Below are 18,791 nucleotides of genomic sequence, written 5' to 3'. Positions count from 1 at the left end.
GAAAGATATATATATATATATATATATATATAAGAAAAAGTAGAATGTAATTGAGTTTATAAGCAAATGAAATTCTATCAGTCCACGTTACAAGAAGGTCTCTGGTGGATGATATCAGCTCTAACCCACTAATTTAATTTTTTTCATATGTAGTGGTGCTGAGAAAGCAGAAGTCAGAGTTAACTTGTCTACTAAACGGAGTCAGGACTAAAACTACTAAAAACTACTACAGAGTGATGAGTCAGGTGTTTTTTGAGGTCTGGTCCTCACTGGGGCCAAACCAATAAGAGATTTTCCTGCTGGGGATTTGTCATATTTTCAATTTGCTCCCAGTAGAGTTCATTTTCTCATTGGCAAACCTCAATACACTTGCAGGTAAACAAATACAAACACACACACACACACACACACACACATAAACCTCAGACAGATAATATGTGGATGTGTGTTTACGTGCATTACTGTATGTGTGAGGTTAAACTAAATGTTTCAGTGAAAGCGCTTATAGGTTCTTCATTGTAAAAAAAAAAAAAAAAAAAAAAAAGTTGGTGGCGGTGGTGACATGTCTGTGAATTTCATGCCAACGTTTAAGCCCCATGACTACAGTATCAAAACATCAAAATGCAATTGTGCACATTTGTTGGCCTATTGTCTCGTTCTCCATAGCCAGTAATGAAATGTCGTTGCTTACCTAATATATACCATTGCATAAACAATGCCTATATTAACAATTCATAGCACAAGTTGAGCATAGTGTTGACAACCGCTCAAAATATCTCGATGGGAAGCTCTGCTTGTGTGTTTGTGGGTCTTCGCTCCGCCTGTGTGTTGACTGATCCCCCTTATCTGTGAAGCTCTGTTGGTGATTAAGGCTTTCGTCTGTTGGCATCCTGTGCTAATGATGTGAGAACAAACACGGTGAGAGGCTTCATAGGTTTTTGTTTCACTCATTTCATTTCTACGGTCTGTCCTTTCTGCTTTTAACCTTGTGACTGTGAACTACATCCAACAACTGTATTTCTGCAAACAATCTGTCCGCCGGAACATGTTTGTGCTTAAGACACTTGACAGGGAGACTTTTTTTTTTTCCCCCTCTGTGGCAGGAAGTTCAAGGTGAACAGCTTGAGCTCTCAATGTGAAGTGACAGATTTTTGCTAATTTTGTCATCAGCACCATATGGTGTAACTATAGCAGTAGGAAACACTTAAACTTAGAAAAATACATTCTACCAGCTGCAGTAATAAACATATCCTCTGAGAGATGAACAGTCTGGAGGAGGTCTGCTATAAAACACCATCATCAAAGAAACCATTTTAATGTGATGCAGGTGGAGAAATCCAAATTCAAATCCTTTGGATGATGTGGGAAACCACCTAGCAATGACAGCTAAATACAACCTGGCAGTTAGCAGGAGCAGACAGTTTGTCCAGGATGTGGACGCCTTCACAGCTCGCACCCGAGCATTAAGTCAAACCATTGTAACATGGATGACAGTCCTTCATGCCAAAGCTGTGTGTTAATGGAAGAGAAAAGTATATTTCATCTTCCTTCCTTTGAAGATCAAACACTCCTCACGGAGAAACCTTCCAAACGCATTCAAAGGTTAGCAGAACAACGTTTCTGAGATCGAAATATTGTACATGCAATACTTCTTTTTTCCCCCCCTACCATTTGCGTGATACTCGCCATAATAAAGCAGTGACAATAGCTCCAAGAGAACCAAACAAGAACCTTCTGTGGCAAAAAGCACCTGTTCAGTTTGTCAACCTGTTATCACTAGCCAGATATAATTTAAAAGCAAAAACACGGTTGATGATACCAAGATAATCTCTGGCATTTGTGAAAAGAAGCGTACAAGTAGATATCTTTCTGTTATGTACGTGGAAAACTGGCTGTCAGCGTGTCGTTCAGTTGAGTTCAGGCAAACCTGAAAGAAGAGGAGTAAGGACAGCCTGGAATAGGAGTTATTTCTAAATACTGGGAAAATAGCAGACACTTTGTGTACTGAAAAAATGAACAGCGTGTAAATTTAGAAATGTAATGAAATCCTATAGCGCCTCTCTATTTCACTGAAAGTTCGGTTCAGCGTCTTGTACGAGATTTTACAAAATGTGCACAAGAGGATTTGTCGGTCCTGCATTTATTATATCTTCTTTACCTACTGTGCCTCAGTCATCATGACAGCATCTTACAGCCTATCTTACAGCCTATGTGTTTCTTTCACCCTTTATGTCATTTTTCTTCACTTTAGGTAAAACCTTGGTGCAGCATAGCCTACTTAAACAGGAAGAACAAGAAGTCCTGAAGCAGAGTGATCACTCAGTCTGGAATTACACGAAGAGACAGAAGGCACCGACACAGCATTAATTCACAGACGACCTTCCTGCATCTTGAAAGAAATGCTTCCAAGTATTCCCAGGAGAACTGGTGCTGTGTTTCAGGCACAGGGTGGCCACAGGTTGACGCTGTTTGCTGCACTTTGTATGAAGTTCATTTCCAATAAATTCATCTTATTACATTAATGATGGGGGTGAGCGTGGAGGGTTATCTGCTTTTGTATATATGGCGGCCATGCAATTAACTGACAACCTGCCCTCGCTCAATGCCAGTCAGCTCTAGCCCCCGTCGTGACCTGGCCTGCACAGATGATGCACAGATAATAGGTGGAGGGACGACCTATCGCATTTAATGCACTGTCTGCAAATAAAAGTATACCAATGACACCATAAAGATACAGTATAATGTAAGCCGCGGCATCTGCTTTGGTGATTTTACAAGTCAGAGTCTCAATGCCAAAGCAGAAGTCTGATTCGAGATATTGGTTATTCAAGTGATTCTTCAAGGGATTTTATTATGAAGGCTTGTGCAGTGCTTTTTACACCATCATCACATATAAAAACCCCTCTATTCATGTCACAAGTGTAAATGTCATCAATACAACGCCACTACACTTCATTTCAAAGGACATGTGGAGTGCAGCAATCATAGTGTGGGTGTGTGTGTTTGCTGTCCGGCCAAATCCAATAATAGAAAAGCTCTCTTTGGAGTCCTTCAATATAACAATGTCACTAACCTGTAGGGGATCCCTCGAGCACCTCTCCTGCATAACGCGTCTCTTTGAAGATGGGCCGGTTGTCATTTTGGTCGATGACAGTGATCAGTAATAAGGTGGGCCCATCGACAAGGGTTCCAGCGAAGTCTATGGTTGATACTTCCAGCTGTGTGGACGAAAAGATAAAGGAGTTTACTTCCAACAAAGCAGATGGTGTTCTGGAGGACTCTTGTCTGACTTTATCCGTTCTTTTATCTTCCCGTAGATGGCTCGTTCAAAGTCTGTGGTGTTTTAGAAAGGCATCCTGACAGTCCTCTAATGATGAGACAGCGCTGAACATACAGTTGTACATGGACAAGTCTTCTTCAGATGAATAGTGGCGTTGTAATTACTCTCTCTTTGCTGATTTGCTTTAATATTACAATATTAATGTGATTTGCTCTTGAATTGAAGTACCTCGGGGTTCAACAGAATGTGTAGCACCTTAACATTTAAGACTGTTTCAGGAAGTTGGGAAAGAGTATATTTACATTTTGTCTAGTTTGTATATTTCCTTTAAAGGGGCTGCTTCTTGCCAACAGTGGGAGCTTTCCACCATTAGATACTGCACTTGTCGAGTTAAGTAATTAAGTTTGTTGCTGAACTTGCAATGTTTCTTCTAGACTAAACAGCTGTTCACACTGAATGCAAAAATATACAAAGAGCACTATATAACTAGATCTGGTTTTAAATATTCATGAGTCTGTAGATTCCTTTGGAAGCTCTTACAGATACACAGATAATACAGATAGAATCTGTTCATATTAATCATTCTCTCCTCCTCTTTCACCTTGTCTCCTCCACTTCAGAGGTATCCTCCACTGGGCCACATCACTTATGCAGGTATTATGCCTTTCCCTACTCTTAAGGGGAACATATTAAATTAGATATGCAAAGTATCCATTCAGTAAATAAGCAGCTATTAATCTAGAGCAGGGCAACCTTATTACCACTAAGTCAGCACACTTCTTGTGTAATCTGAGATAAATATGTGTTTTTGGTGTAAAGGTATGAAAGTGTTCAGATCACAGAGAGCCGTCAGAACGGTCGCGACTTTGCGATGCAGATATGAACCTTGTTTGCCTGAAATCTGCTATATTATAATTTGATCACTCAGGAAACAGTCAGGCAAATAGAGCAGTCAGTAGTCTTAGTCTCTATTCTGCTTAGTTTACCAAAACTAAAATTATTTTTGAAACTTAAAACCACTAATATATGTTCTTATGGACATGAAAACATAATACGGGACCTTCAATGATTTAATGAAACTCCCAACATTAATTTCTCTTTTCGACACTTTTCACTTCCAGATTGTCTTCCCCCAGTCCAACCTTTGCCCTTTTTTATGTCTCTTGTGTTTTTAAGTTGTTGCCTGTCTTGTGACCACTAAATTTAGTCCAGTGATTCTGATTCTGTTGCCTGATTATTTGAATTGAAAGTCATTTCGCCCATGTTGAGTCTAGAATTTGAGTCCAATCAGTCTGTCGCAGTATGGCATTAGCACAGTTATCAGGCAAGCAGAGAAAATAAAACTGTTTTCAGGCTTGACACAATTTTTTGTAGACTTCCTACAAACACACACAGCCAGTCATACAGTATGCAAAAACACAAGAATGAGTTATAAAGAGTCCCTGCAACTTATTTCCCTCTTCCTGACGGGGGGTCCATTTTTATAAAATTGTCTTTAATATTATTAGTAAATTAAAGTCTAACATTCTCAATAATTTAGCTTGTGCTGGCAATTGGGTGAGTGTTCGCCACAAACGGGGATGCACCCAGCATCCACATGCCCACCTCTTTGCCCATTTCTCAATTATCCTGGAGCTAGGCAGTGTCAGGCCATGCCAGTACGGGGATGACAGAGCAGCTCACTGTGTGCTTCCTCAGAAAAACCGATGGGTCAGTCAGTCACATATTTCGGGATCTGATATTATCTGGGCTTGTCCATGAGCAGAAACCCCATCTGGAGACCAGGCCGTATAATATCCACCCTATAACGATTCCACGTGTAATGACAATGCTTAACATTTCAATCTAATCTAACAACTTGTGGCTGACGACATCACTTCAGTTCCTTTATTAGCACGAAAGAAAGGATGTGATATTCATCAGAGACAGAGAGAAAGAGTGGTTCATCTTTTATCCGTAGGATCACATTACCAGCCTATCCTCTTCCTATCAGTAATGCATGACATCACACAACCTCTCTATCACACGGGTCATCCCACTCTTCTCCCTCTATCTCCATTCCTCCGTCTTCCTCTTCCTTTGTCGTTCTATCGCTCTGTCACCGCGGAGCCTACAGCATATAGTGTAGTGGCAGTAATGGCACACATGAAGCTGAAGTATTTAGGTGTTAGGTTCCTAATGGTTTCATACATCATCCCTTCCTGCTTCTATTCTCCTTCTACCTTGAAACTATACCAAGAAAGGCTTTCTGTGACAGGGACCGTATACCCTTCTATCCCCATCCCACAGAACTGCTGACTCTCGACTAATAGTGTTCTCTATTTTAAACCTAACCACAGAGCAGCTCACACACACTAAGTCACAGCATTTGTCTGGAAAAGGCAGACTGGGACCTGCACGGGGAAAAAAGCATTGCTCACCTATGCCAGAAAGCACATGTTTACATGACTTTACACACTCACACAGAGACGCACACATTAATGCATCCACACAGCCCGGCATTTTTCCTCTCAGCATGTCTGAGCAGTAATGAGAACATTAGCTGTGAGGTGCCAAGCATTCCATTATTTGAATGGAAGATCACACCAACAACACAGTGATAACCTGTTTTGCTGTTAGAGGGAATACATTATCAAACACATCATCTTGTATCAAAGGAAATGGTACGAGCCTTCAAATATAGCCATGAACAGCTTTGATTTCTTCCACGTCCTTGGAGCCATGCAGAACGTATTGTATATGCAAACATCCATAGGTGTTCTGCACTTTCTGAGGCAATCTGTCTGCATCTCAGTCCATCTGGGTTCTCAGTAGTTAGTGTATCCTCTCACCCAAAAAAAAAAAAAAAAAAAAAAAATCTAAACCAATGTGGTATGGATGGAAGCTACTCTAGCAGAAAATAACATGCCACCAAAAGGGAGAAACAACTTACAGGAGGAAAAAATTGAATTAGTCGTAGCTATGAGGCTGCTTCAGGAAGTACCCAGGAATACATAGCAAATGATTTTTGTTGAAGGCAATGTCGCAAAATTTGTCTTTTACCAGACAACCTGAGAATAGCAGAACTTCAACTGGATTTCTAAAAATTGTAACGTTAAGCAGGTGGTGATAAATGACTTATATATAGTCTCAAACCAATAATCTTTACTAAGAACACATTTTGTACCGTGCTGCTTTTGTGTGAAATAGTGAGTCTGATTTGGTACAATAGGAATATTCATGGAACAGAATTTGGTATAAGCAGAGTATTTTCTTTCAGACTACGCTAATCTTGGCACTTCACTGTGGGTGCTAGATTTCCTCTTACAGCTCTTTGTGGCTCTTTCTATGGAAAAAAGTCTCAATGGTCACCTGCCACTGAGTGCTTGTACAAATCCTAATTTATGCACTCTTTCTCTATGCTCGACATCTTTGCATAATGAAAGGTGTGATATACGGCTTTGTCTCTCGATGACTATTACGTAGAGGGAGTAAGAAAGTGGATGTTTTTCAATATATATTTTTCCAGCATGTCAGCAGTGTCTAGTAGGACGTGAGGACGTGAGAAACAGGTCTTCAGAGACCCAATCAGCCTCCAGAATATAGCATGCACAAGTTCAATTTTGTCATTCCTACCTCCAGGGAACTGTCAACTCCAAAGAATCAAAAGGAGAACTTCCAACTGAATATGAGAGAATGTATATACTCACTTGTTGGATGGACAGTATGCTTTAAATTGAATTAATTCTATGTTATTGATTCTTTCTGAACCATTCTTCAAAGTAACTCATCTATTCTCTTCCATAAGACCAACCATCATAACGCATGTGCGTGTGTAAGTTTAAGTCTGACCTGAGGCGGCGCATTCCTGACGTGGCTCATCACTTGCCTGTTTGCAAAATGAGGAGGCTATTTTGTCTCTGTCACAGACTGTGGCTGAAAATGTGCGTCCATGCGAGCAAGAAGGTTCAGTGATTTAATTAAGACGGAAATGTATTTATTAAAGACAGGGAGAGTTGGGGGAGTTTGTTTTACATCAGCAGCAGTCAGAGAAGAGCTCACAAACTCTGAGGCTGTCACCTCTGTGTACATCAGCTCTACACCTGTAGCTATGAGCCACGCTGTGTATTCACATCACAGTTTTCTCTGAACACATCTCCTTCCTGCAGGTTTTTATGTGACTTTTTTCTTGGAGACTCTGTCAAAACAACTTGAGCGGAGATATTTTGCTTCTATCATTATCACACTGAGACCTTTACACATTTCCTTGGATGTGGGGCGATGGTATGTTTTAAGGCCAATAAAGGCCACACTTCTTTGTTATATTTGATATATTTGTTATATTTGAATTACCGCAAATGGACTATATTTAATCTATTCCAAATGGGTGCTACATGACAAATATGTCCTGTTATATTATTATTGCAACAAAACATTTCCTCATCCATGTGAAGAATGTGTTTGTGACAAGTACCATTTACTTTTTCAAATACTGACAACATTGGTGTTCGAGGACAAGGACTGTCCTCTTCTATGTAAAGTGGAGATGGGCCTGTGTGTGTTCCAGCCAGGTTTACCACCTTTCAGTTTCCCCTGGAAACTTTTTTTAAATTATTATTATTACTGACAGCTCCATTGTGTATTTGATTGTGTTCAGTTGGCATTGCAATTGTTTTCAAAGTCACAAAGACATTTTCTGAATTTCTGCATGTTTGTTTGTATGTGCTTTTTAAGTTGAAGTGGGCTGATCAGGGCCATCACAGTCCTTGCTGAGCTCCAGAGTGATCACACACACAAAGAAGGAATCAGCCATACATACAAACACACCTCTCCATTTGGAAGACGGACGTGAACATACGAATTATTAAACTTCCTTCACTTCTTTCAATTAAAACATCTTATATCATGTGACTGCCGTTTTATCTCTCATGTACTACACTCGCCACTATCTCTTAGGATAGAGTGCTTGGCTTATTGTAGCAGATGTAAAGAAAAGGGTAGCTGAGCAGGGGAGGCTTTATCACAGCCTTAAACACAGGCGAGAATAGGAAGAGTAAAAAGGAAGCAGTGAAAAGGGGCAGAATCATGCATATGGAAGCGCCTCCGTTTGCTTTTCCACTGCCATCGCCTCATTTCACATTCACTCAGCATTCATCTCCTCCTGAGCCATTCAAGTAGTCCTCCCTATCCCGGGGAGGCGAATTCAAAGGGGCTCTGCCTGGCGTTTTCTTAAGATCCCAGTGAAATTGCTCTGTGGTAGCTCCGAGGTGAATTGTACCCACCTCCCAAATACTCCTGTGGCTCAGCCTTTATCAGCAGGCTGCGCTCCACCCTGCAGAACCCCTGGTCCTTCACTGACACACTTCAGACAATCCTCGGGAGGAAGAGCTTTCCCTCCCTTAAACTCTCTTTGGTGCGCAGCAAGGGGAGGTATAATTTGATCATTGATAAAGTTGGTGATCTGCTTCACAGTGCAGCTCTGGTAAAATTAGTTTGATTGGGCAGCTGGGACCCTGAAACACAGTATATGTGATTGTGTTTGAAAATTGTCCCTGAGAACATTGACTTTTCATGGAGTTTGAGGTCAAAGATGAACATCACAGGCAGACAACACATGTACATGTTTTGTGATGTTGCAGCCAAAACCTGTGCACTTAAGAGAAGCCTTCCAATCTTCTTTTCAATTTTTAGAAATCTGCTTGTAGTACTCAAGGTATGATAACAGTTGCATGTTTTCTACCTTATTTTCCCAACGGAATCTCACTTTTTCTTCTATTCCGCTCCAAGCTTAGACCTCGAGGCATCAGCCTCTCTTCGAAAAGCCCACAGGGGAAGAGAGGATGTTAATCCACCGGTCCCGTACACATCTGCTGCATCTACCTTCAAGAACTCGAATAATTCAATACCAATGAAATTGAGCCATGGGAGGCACAGCAAGAAGGAAGCACAGCTGCCAAGTGTGTTTCGCACTCTCACCATAGCTCTCTGTGAGACAGAGGAAAACCAGCTGGGAACAGGGGAGAGTTTCCTGCAGCGTGAAACCACAACTTCAAGCCATCAAAAGCCAAAACAGATGAATCAAAAACTTCCCCAACCCCTGAATTATTAGATAAAGGCTTTCCAGAGACATTTTTAACCACAATAGCAAAGTCTCACTAGTTTGGTCCAAAATAAAATATCTCAACTACTACTACTGGTTGAATTACCATGAAATTCTGTGGAGATATCAATGGTGCCCTGAGGATATGGATATTGATATGTGTGTGTGTGTGTGTGTGTGCGCGCGTGCATGTCATACATGCTGTGTCTGTCAAGTGTCTTGTTATAGCGTTCTGGTTTTTCAGTTATTCTTAGACCTCTTCCATATGTAATCATGGGCAAATGCAAAAGAATGCTTCTGTCTCGATTTTCCACAACACACATTATCTTTATCTTGGGAGTGACAATTGCCTGTGGTGAAAATCAGAATTATGAATGCGACATGATGATGATACTTTTGCCATTCAAGAAGATCTCTGTTTGATTTTAACAATCAACACTTGTTGAGTGACCGACGTGTGTTATAATAAATGGATTAAGTGTAATTATAGAATAGTACACAAAAAGTTTTCAACAAGAAGTCCACCTTAGCTAACAAATTGTTTCAGATTGGTACACCCAATGCCCCAAATAAATTCATTATTTAGTTTAATATCTACAAGAATATAATCTGATATGATTCCAGTAAGAACACAAATACAGGCTGGAATTACATGTCTCCTACAGTCAAAACATTAATGGAGATTTTAATCTATAATTAATGTTCAGCATAACTCTATAAATCTATGTTTGAGCAACCAGCCCTAAATCTTTTTAATGGAAATGTGTGTGCCTCAATGGTGTAATTTAAAGTCTTGGTTAGTTTTAACATCCTGATTATTAATAGTTGGCATCATGAACGTCGTAGGAATGGTAAATTATTCAAGAAAGCTGTGACTGCGCTCTTCAGGAAACAACTGTTCTTGGAATTTTGGATCGTGTTATTGTGTGGATCTCCTTTTTTGTCTTTTACCCCAGAGTCATTGATCTGAAATGTTCCTCATTACATCAAAAGAAAAGAGGCCCTTGGAATGTCAAAGAAGATATAAATAGATGGTCTTTGGAGGGAGAGAGATTGAACTAAAGATGGGAGGTGAAAGAGACGAGGGGAGTTAAAAGTATAGAAAAGATAGAAAATGATAAGAAAGATCTTTCATTCAGCTGGCTGTCTGGCAAGATAAAAAATAATCCTACTTCTGAAAGGTGTTGAAAGAGTCACAAAGGCTCTCCCTGGTGTATCATGGTACAAAATCCCCCCCCCCACCTGCCCCCTTCCAAAGGTTTAATTCAATCTCCTTTTGTCTGGCACTGAAGCTACTGTTTGGAGGGCTGGTGGAAAACTAGGCTCATCTGTCTGCTACGATCTCCACCGTCTCTTATAATGTTTCATATTTGTCCTTACAGTTGGTCAATATAAGGTGCACTGAGCACTGAACAATGTCACAATATAACCTCAACATAACTTTTTTGTGCAACCACAGATTTCATGTTTCTTAATCCTCTTTAAAGAAACATGTATCCAGGATTTATTGAGCTCAGTTTAGGCATTGTGGTAAGTCAGTGCTCGTTACAGGGTTGCCAAAATTTGTGATGTGCTTTGTGTGCACATAAGATGATTTTAAATGAAAAGGATTTGTTTCAATCAGTGTAATAATGACAGATTAGTAAATGGAGCTCTGACAATGATAAATTGTAGTTCAGGTTTACTTTGTTCGGGGTTCTTGTCACGTCAGTGTGAAAATTTGTGGGTGGATGCTGAAACAACTTGGAGCTGCAGTTCCTTTCCGCAAATTCTAATTTCTAGCCACCAGTCGTTATTATTATTATTTCTATTCATGATGACAAATTTCCTTGGCAGTCTGATTTGGGTCAAGAGATGTGCTGGGGCTCTTATTGCTTTACAAACTACTCGCAAGTCTTGACCTTGGGCTAGTCGGCAGTCCTCCTCCTGCAAATGTCAGTTTTCCACTGGGCTCATTTCGACAATTCTGATATGCAATTGGGGGCAGCATGATTTTAAGCTTTAAAAGCCAGCAATAAAATTTTTAAATCAATCTGATGAGGGGTGGCATTTTGAATGAGCTCAGAACAGTGGATGGATGCCAAGCTGATGCCCAGATAAAGTGCTGAACAAAAATCAAGCAGGGAATAAAAAGGGAAAAAAAAAAAATCATGTACAACTTTGTGTAGGTCAGTGATTGATTGAAATTATGTGGTTGTGGAAATAAAAAAGAAGACTGAACCGCACACTTGACTGGAATGAATTCGACTTATTTGAACTTGACTTTCAGGAGACACATCAGTAATTAATGAATGTGTTTCTCCTTCTATCATTCTCAAAAACCACTTTATCTCTTCTTACAGTATTTACTTTTGTACCGCCCTCAGGCTCCATTCTAAAACTCCAGCGAGCCATTACAGTCCATTTACAGTCTTTTGTGGTCAATGCCATTTTAGCGGATAACATTGGGGCTGTTTTCTGTTTTCCTGTCTCTTAAGATGAAATTGGAGCTGCCCTGTTACAAAAGGCAGAGTGCATTAGGGGTCGTGCAATGTGCCTCAGCAGGCGGCGGGCAGGCTGAATTAGCACCAGTAATGCCTTAGGCTGAGTAACAGGGCACTCGCTGTTTAATCAGGTTATCTGGGAGTAAGGTTACAGCGGTATGTCTGCAAGGGTTTATAGGGGCTTCAGCAGGAGAGTGACACAAACCTCGAAATTCAATGATCCTGGCCTGAAGGAAGGCTTTAAAACAGGGGAAAAAACATTTAAACTTTTAGGAAAATCCTCTTGAAGTGCATTTAAAAAAGCAGCACCAAAGAAACTTTCCTCTTTCTGTCTGAAAAAGTAAATAAGAAGATGTCCGATGAACTACGTGGTGGCTGTCAGAGGACGGTGACAGGGAGACAGTGCTGCAAACACTGTTATATATCGACAGCTGTGCATGTGAAATAAATGATAGGTCAAGTGCAACAGCGTGTGCCATTAAAGTATTGGGGTTATATTCGAAGTAACAAGCTATTATGGCAGCTAGAGGATATTTTTGGCCAGGTAGTAGGTACTGGTGGTGGGGTTGGGGTGTGTGTGTGTGTGTGTGTGTGTGTGTGTGTGTGCGTGCAAGTGTGTGTCCTTTATCTCTTGCCCACATACAGGGACTAAGTGCACATCAGGCCTGTTTTCCTGTGTGCAGGGCAGCGTATCCTGCTCTCCAAAGCCCAGGAAATTACAGTCCAGCCAAGCAGAAAACAGGAGTGGGATTTGGACAACAGGCTTCACCTGTCTCAGGCCTCAGGCCATCAAGTTACATCCACGGTAAATAGCATAGCATTTGATTGCCTTAAAAACAAGGGTGCCTGTTGAAGTGTCTAGGTGCGTATATGGTTATGCTATAGTTCAGAACATCCAAGAGCAGACTAAAAATGAGCAAACAGTAGGCAAGATTTTAATGGATTTAAAATGTTCTTTATGCTCTCTTTCATTTGCGCTCTTTTGTTATTCTGTTTATAACCCATTATCTCCAATCTCAATTATTCTCCCTCACATCCTTTGGCCTTTTAATGCAGTCTTTTCTCTTTCTTGCAGAAGCATGCTGCTCCCCAAATCATTTATCACATTTGGCAGTTTTATTAGAAAACATAAAACTGTGTTAATTTCGGGCAGCATGGCAGCATAGTGGTTAGCACTGTTTCCCCACAGCAAGAAGGTCGAGGGTTCAGTTCCCGGCCTGTGGTCTTTCTATGTGGACTTTGAATGTTTTCGCCGTGCTTCGATGGGTTTCCTCCCACTGTCCAAAGACATGTTTATGTTAAGTGGTGACTCTAAATTACCCGTAGGCGTGAGCGGTTGTTTGTCTTTATCTGTTGGTCCTGCGATGGACTGGCTCCCTGTCCCAACAGCCCCTGTGACCCGGAAATGGGAAAACCAGTAGAAGATGAATTAATTAATGTGTTAATTTAATTCGTTTTGCTTATACTCCCAGCAATATTTCCCTGAGTCCGCCCAGAAACACAACAAAACACTGAAATCATGTCAACGGGGACATTACAGGTTCAACCTGTAATGGAAGAGGTCATGTCTCCACTAGATTTAGATTTACGTCCATTGGACCAACAAACAGCAGTGATGATCCGATAAAATGCATTTTATTATACTTTAACACAATTATTCTGCAAGGTGCAAGATCTTAACATTAGACTCCATCATCTGAGTTAGTTTTAATTACTTTTTTAAGACTAGAGAGGACTGTGCACCAAGATGAGCAAGACAGTAGGGTTAGGGATGTACACATATCTCATCAGAAATGTACAGTTTGTGCACACATAAGCAATATACAGGGTATTGGAAATGACCCCCAAAAGGGTCAAATGTTTGGCTTTACACCTAGTCAGAGTACTTCTGCCTCAGCAGCATGACAGATTAATGAGAAATCCTCCCACTCTGACACCAAAGCAGATGGAAACAGCCTCAGAGGAGCAGGTATAAGGGGACATATAGAAAGGAGAGCAGTGACTGTAAAATTTGATTAAACAACAAAACTGTGTAAGGATCCATGAGATATGTGCCTTGTGCTGCGAGGCACATATCGAGATAAAATACTGCAAACTCACCAAATTAAAAAAAAAAATTGTCGGAGTTATGTGCTCTATATGTCTGCAAAAAATGAAAAGCCTAAAGCAATTTAACGCTTAGACTGTCGGGAATTTCAATAGAGATTCGGCATGAGCTTGCCCTGAAATGCTTCAAATAGCGTCTTTGTATTACGTGTGCACTGTGTTTAAAAACAGGATTAGAATGTGTCATTCCCATCAGACGTATGCAGAACGTGCAGGAAATTAGACTACAAGCCAAAGCAAACTCACACGGAGAATTGCTAAATGGCAAACCTTTTGCTTTCCAATGCACAGGAATGACTGAGAGCTTCCTTGGCATGCACCCTGATGTGCATCTGCTGTGATTGAGCTGCAGTCCCTGGTCTCATGTTATTCATGCAAATATTACTGATGTATGTTTGAAATGAATCGCATACGTAAATGCAATGGTGACTACATTGTGAAGAATTCAGTTGCAGGCCTCACTTATTAGCATGGCGGTTATATGCTCACAGAATTATGAAGTAGACCTCTATTTGCATCAGTCATTTTCACAGCTGACCATTCATTCGAACGCTGATGTTGATATAATCCACATAGCGTAATGTTGCCTTCTACAATACAGAAAAAAATAGCACGCAAACAAAGTGGAAATCACTTTAAAAAGAGTAAGAAGCCACGGCAGTAATTTTCTTCGGGACAGATCTGTCAAAGTATACCACAGTTTGATATCTACAGTGTCAAAAATAGGTAAATGTAAGTAAAAATGTTTTTGGCTTATTCATACAGTTTGACAATCTTACAAAGCTGTTTTGAAGGGGCACCTTTGCACATTTTTTGAAGGGTGACATATAAAAAAAAAAAAATAAATAAATCTAAATTTCAAAACAGCTGTCATTTCACAGCTTGGCCGTTCTGCAGGTGAGATAGGTCCATATGTGGTTTTTAATAAGCCCTTGCATTTGTCACTGTGTACTGTGGCTTGACAGACAGAATATAAGGAACACAGTATGGTGCCTTTCAGATCTGCTGTCAAAGGACATCACAAGGGAGGGCTGCCACTTTATGCTGCAAGGCGCAGGCTGAGACACACATTCCAAAGAAGCCCATTTTTCATTCTTTTCAAAGAAATGTAAGCCCAGAATCGAGGACACTAATTCCAGTAAATTAGCATGTGACCATGGACTCGGGCAGTTGATGATTTTACAGACTTTTCAGAAACATGCCAGCTCCCCGTATGTGTAAACTGCATTATTCTTTAACCTGGGAATAACAGCCGCTGCGCTATTTGTAGCTCTATGCTTTTCTGTACGGCAAATTTCAGCATCTCCAAAGCAAGCACGTACAAAGGACTAACCACACTTTGTACCCGTGTAAACAAGACCGTTATTTATCACTTCACCTTCTTTCCTTCCCGTGTTCTGAGCCAATTAGAGCCCTTCCCCACCACTCTCAACCCAACCCAGGCTTGTCATAACCGCAGTGATAATCCCTGCACCCCCCTTCTCCCTTCCTCTCCATTTTCCATCTCATTAACATTCATTTTCACCCTAATTGAGCTTAATAAGAAAATAATGTTTGACATTAAATCCTTGTGAACATGTGGCCCATCTGATCACTGTGTCTGTTTGTTCTTCCATAGCAAATAATTAGTTTGTCGGGTTTGTTTGTTTGTTTGCCTCCTTAGCCAGGTCCTGTGGTTCCTATAAAAACATACTCAAACTTATTCCCAGTTTCCATCTGTCTTGCGCTGACCTCTTACCTTTGTAATGCTGAAGTTGTACTTTTCTCAAATGTGTTTTCCAAAGTTTTGCTAAGTTTGTGCTTTTATTTGCAACAGCGTCTGAGTCCATATGTTTCCAGCTGAGCCTCCAAAAGACTCTTACTCTTATACAGAGATATTAAGCAAGTCAGCTTTATTGATTTAATTTCTTCAAGCATGGGGTGATATTATTTTGATATACGGTGACCTTGTGGGGAGGGTGGAGCATTTCTTTGCCAATAGTAACCAATCATCCTCACAGCATTAAAAACAACAACAACATCAAAAAAAAAAAAAACGTGAAGGCAAGCGGAGAGTCTGTTCAAAACGACCACTCTGATGCGTTGGTGTATACAAACAAACACTTCAGGAGTCTAGACATATGGGAAGGTAGGCACGACATGAGGTCTTAAGCAGAGGATCACTACAGGTCTGACTCACAGCTGACCATCCAGACAAGAGCTTGACATCTAACCCTGAACCTGAGGAGAAAGATCTGTAACCAAAGCAACATCCACAGTATGTCCAAAGCAAGTGCCACCAGGGATAAGGGAACGATATTAAACGCTTTATCTTGATGATGAACGGATGAATATATATAAAAACTTCATCAGCCAAATGAAGTTGTAAATGCTGAACCTCGTATTCATATGATTTTAGGAGTCAGACCTGATAAAGTGAAGACCTTTTACCTCTGCAGATTGTCTCTACCACTGAGAGAAATACCTAAAGGATCTCCTGTTTTCAGGAGCAAGTTGTGAAGCACAACAGAAGCTCTGAACTTCTGACACCCGCAGTTTAAGTTTGGCTTCAATAATATCTGGTTGCTTGTTTTAATCTGCCACTGAAAATTTCATGTTTCATCCTGACACAAGCCTTTTAGTCACAGTGGGAAGAGAAACACAGAGAATGAATGTGCCTGGGATGGACCGCCAGGACCACTGGGCACTATTAAAGTGATACAGTCTTCATTCTGCACGGAGTGTGGGACTATTTATAAAAAAGGCGAAGGTGCGTCTGATAGCAGATCCTTGTTCTGAGGTGCAACTGGGGCATAGACTCACTATCTGCTATGATACAAAGATACGTTAAATTATTATGCAGGCCTGCTCGGAAAAAGAATGATGATGGAAAGTCCTGTAAGAATGTGAATCACGTGTGAGTTTGTGTGCATGCACATATACAGGACGTGCATGGAGACCAGCATGTCTTCAAGGGAGACTAAAAGCAGGTTCAACATAATGCCGATCATTGGTGACGGCCCAGACATGACATATATGGAATAACTGATACGACTGCATTGTGACAGTGACATATTAGACTGCTTCCATTTGTTGGCATTTTTAATTTAACTTTCAATGAGTTTTATTAAAAAACGTACTACTTATTACTTTACAGTACTACATTAAGTCATCATGATAATGCAGTACGTGCATAGTTGTGTCTGCTTAGGCGTGAGGTTCATTAATATGAAATCAACAGCGGAATTCAAGCACGAGAAGATCATCATTTTTGGGAAAAAAAAAAAAAAAAAGGCATTAAATCAATAGCATTCTCCAAAATGATCGCTCAGTGCTAACCAATGTGCCACCGTGCTGCCATCGCCCCACAACAATAAGGTCACGGCTTCGGGTCCCGCCCTGGGAACTGTGAGGAGTTTGCATGTTCTCCCCCTCCAGGTACTCCGGTTTCCTCCCACCATCCAAAGACATCGTCTTCGAGCTAGCTGCTGACTCTAAACTGTCCATAGGTCTGAGTGTGAGGGGTTGTTGTTCTGCATGTTTCTGTGTGTTGGCGCTGTGATGGACTGGCTCTCTGTCCAACAAAGGAGTCAAAAGGGTCAAAGGCTCTGAAGCATCTGCAGTTTGGAAAAACTAAAGTGAATCAAGATACGGATTTCAAGCTGAATCAGCAACATTTGGACAGAAAATGTTCTCAGTAAGAATTAAATCTGTAGCTCGCTGTTATAATAAATCACCCTCATCTTACTACAGACCTCCAAACCACATGCATGGATATGAGTTATGGTTAGAGCAGACTTACAGTGTGACAATAGGTCTTTCAGGTTATGGAATCACGATAAGTAACAATCTAAATGTTTTAAATTTATAGGATATATTACAATATACACCGATGGCGAGGTACTATATGTATCTGTCAATGAGCAGGACTTTTTTTCAGTTCAATGCAACTTTTTACTTCAACCATTTTCTCATGTCTTGACACAGTTGATTCATATCAGTCATTGTCTTTATATACCTCTGTGCCGAGCTAAATTTTTCCATTCTGAACACAGTATAATCTTTTTGGAGAAGATCCCCAGACCCTCATTCTCCGCTCCGCTCGCATCTTTGTCCTCTTTTCCCTATTCTCGCTTCTTCCCCCGATTTACTACATCCCAACTTTTGTTATAGCCACCGAGGACCCGCAAACTTTATTTATTTATTTTTTTTAACCACTCAGCTGTCAGAGCACTTTGAGGCGATGAGCAAAAACTATTAGATGAATGTGGCTGCTTTAAAACTGTGCATGCTTGTGTCCCTATCACCATGCATCTACTGTATAATCTTTGTTTTGTAAATTATAGTAGGAATGCTGACATAATGGAAAAAAGTATCTGCCTAAAGTCTCATTAATATAGTGCAAGTAGTTGAAAAAAAGCACACAATTTACAGTTTAGCTGAATTAACTAAATTCAGAACTCTTAAGAATATAAAGACGCTTAATGCTTTCAGACCATTAACTCCAAATCAAAAAAGAGAGGAACTAAAGTGACACTAAAGTGTCCAGTTCTCAGTCTCCCTAATTATTCCAGGAAGTGTGTGTGCTGTGGGTGGGTGGCTGACGCTCAGTGGAGGATTGGAAGGTGAACCCCAGCACCTTCTTCCATCAGAAGCTATTATCCACAGAGAGAAATAATAATGTGGGCAACCTCTAACTGTTTGAGAGCTTGACGTGGCGAAACCTCTCCTGATTCAGATTCCTTAAAAACTCCAAAAATTTAATTGCGTTTTAAAATGACTCATTTGGTAGACACTTTTATTTAAAGCCACAGGAATTATCCTTTGTGCAACAGGTCATGCTACCCTGAGATGCCTGGATCTC

General features: G+C 40.6%; 1 protein-coding gene across 1 annotated transcript in view; it reads right to left on the bottom strand.

Moving 5' to 3' along the window:
- The window catches only part of cdh13 (cadherin 13, H-cadherin (heart)), a 268,654-nt gene that overhangs the window by 128,524 nt on the left and 121,339 nt on the right, over positions 1-18,791 (bottom strand). The window contains exon 7 of the mRNA XM_029523215.1: positions 3,074-3,218. Within this exon, the coding sequence (XP_029379075.1) occupies positions 3,074-3,218 (145 nt within the window). The remainder of the gene's footprint in view (positions 1-3,073; positions 3,219-18,791) is intronic.

Source organism: Echeneis naucrates, chromosome 16 (assembly GCF_900963305.1).
Source record: "Echeneis naucrates chromosome 16, fEcheNa1.1, whole genome shotgun sequence".
Taxonomy (NCBI): Eukaryota; Metazoa; Chordata; class Actinopteri; order Carangiformes; family Echeneidae; genus Echeneis; species Echeneis naucrates.
Note: the sequence above shows the minus strand (reverse complement) of the source record. Positions and strands in the feature narration are given on the sequence as shown.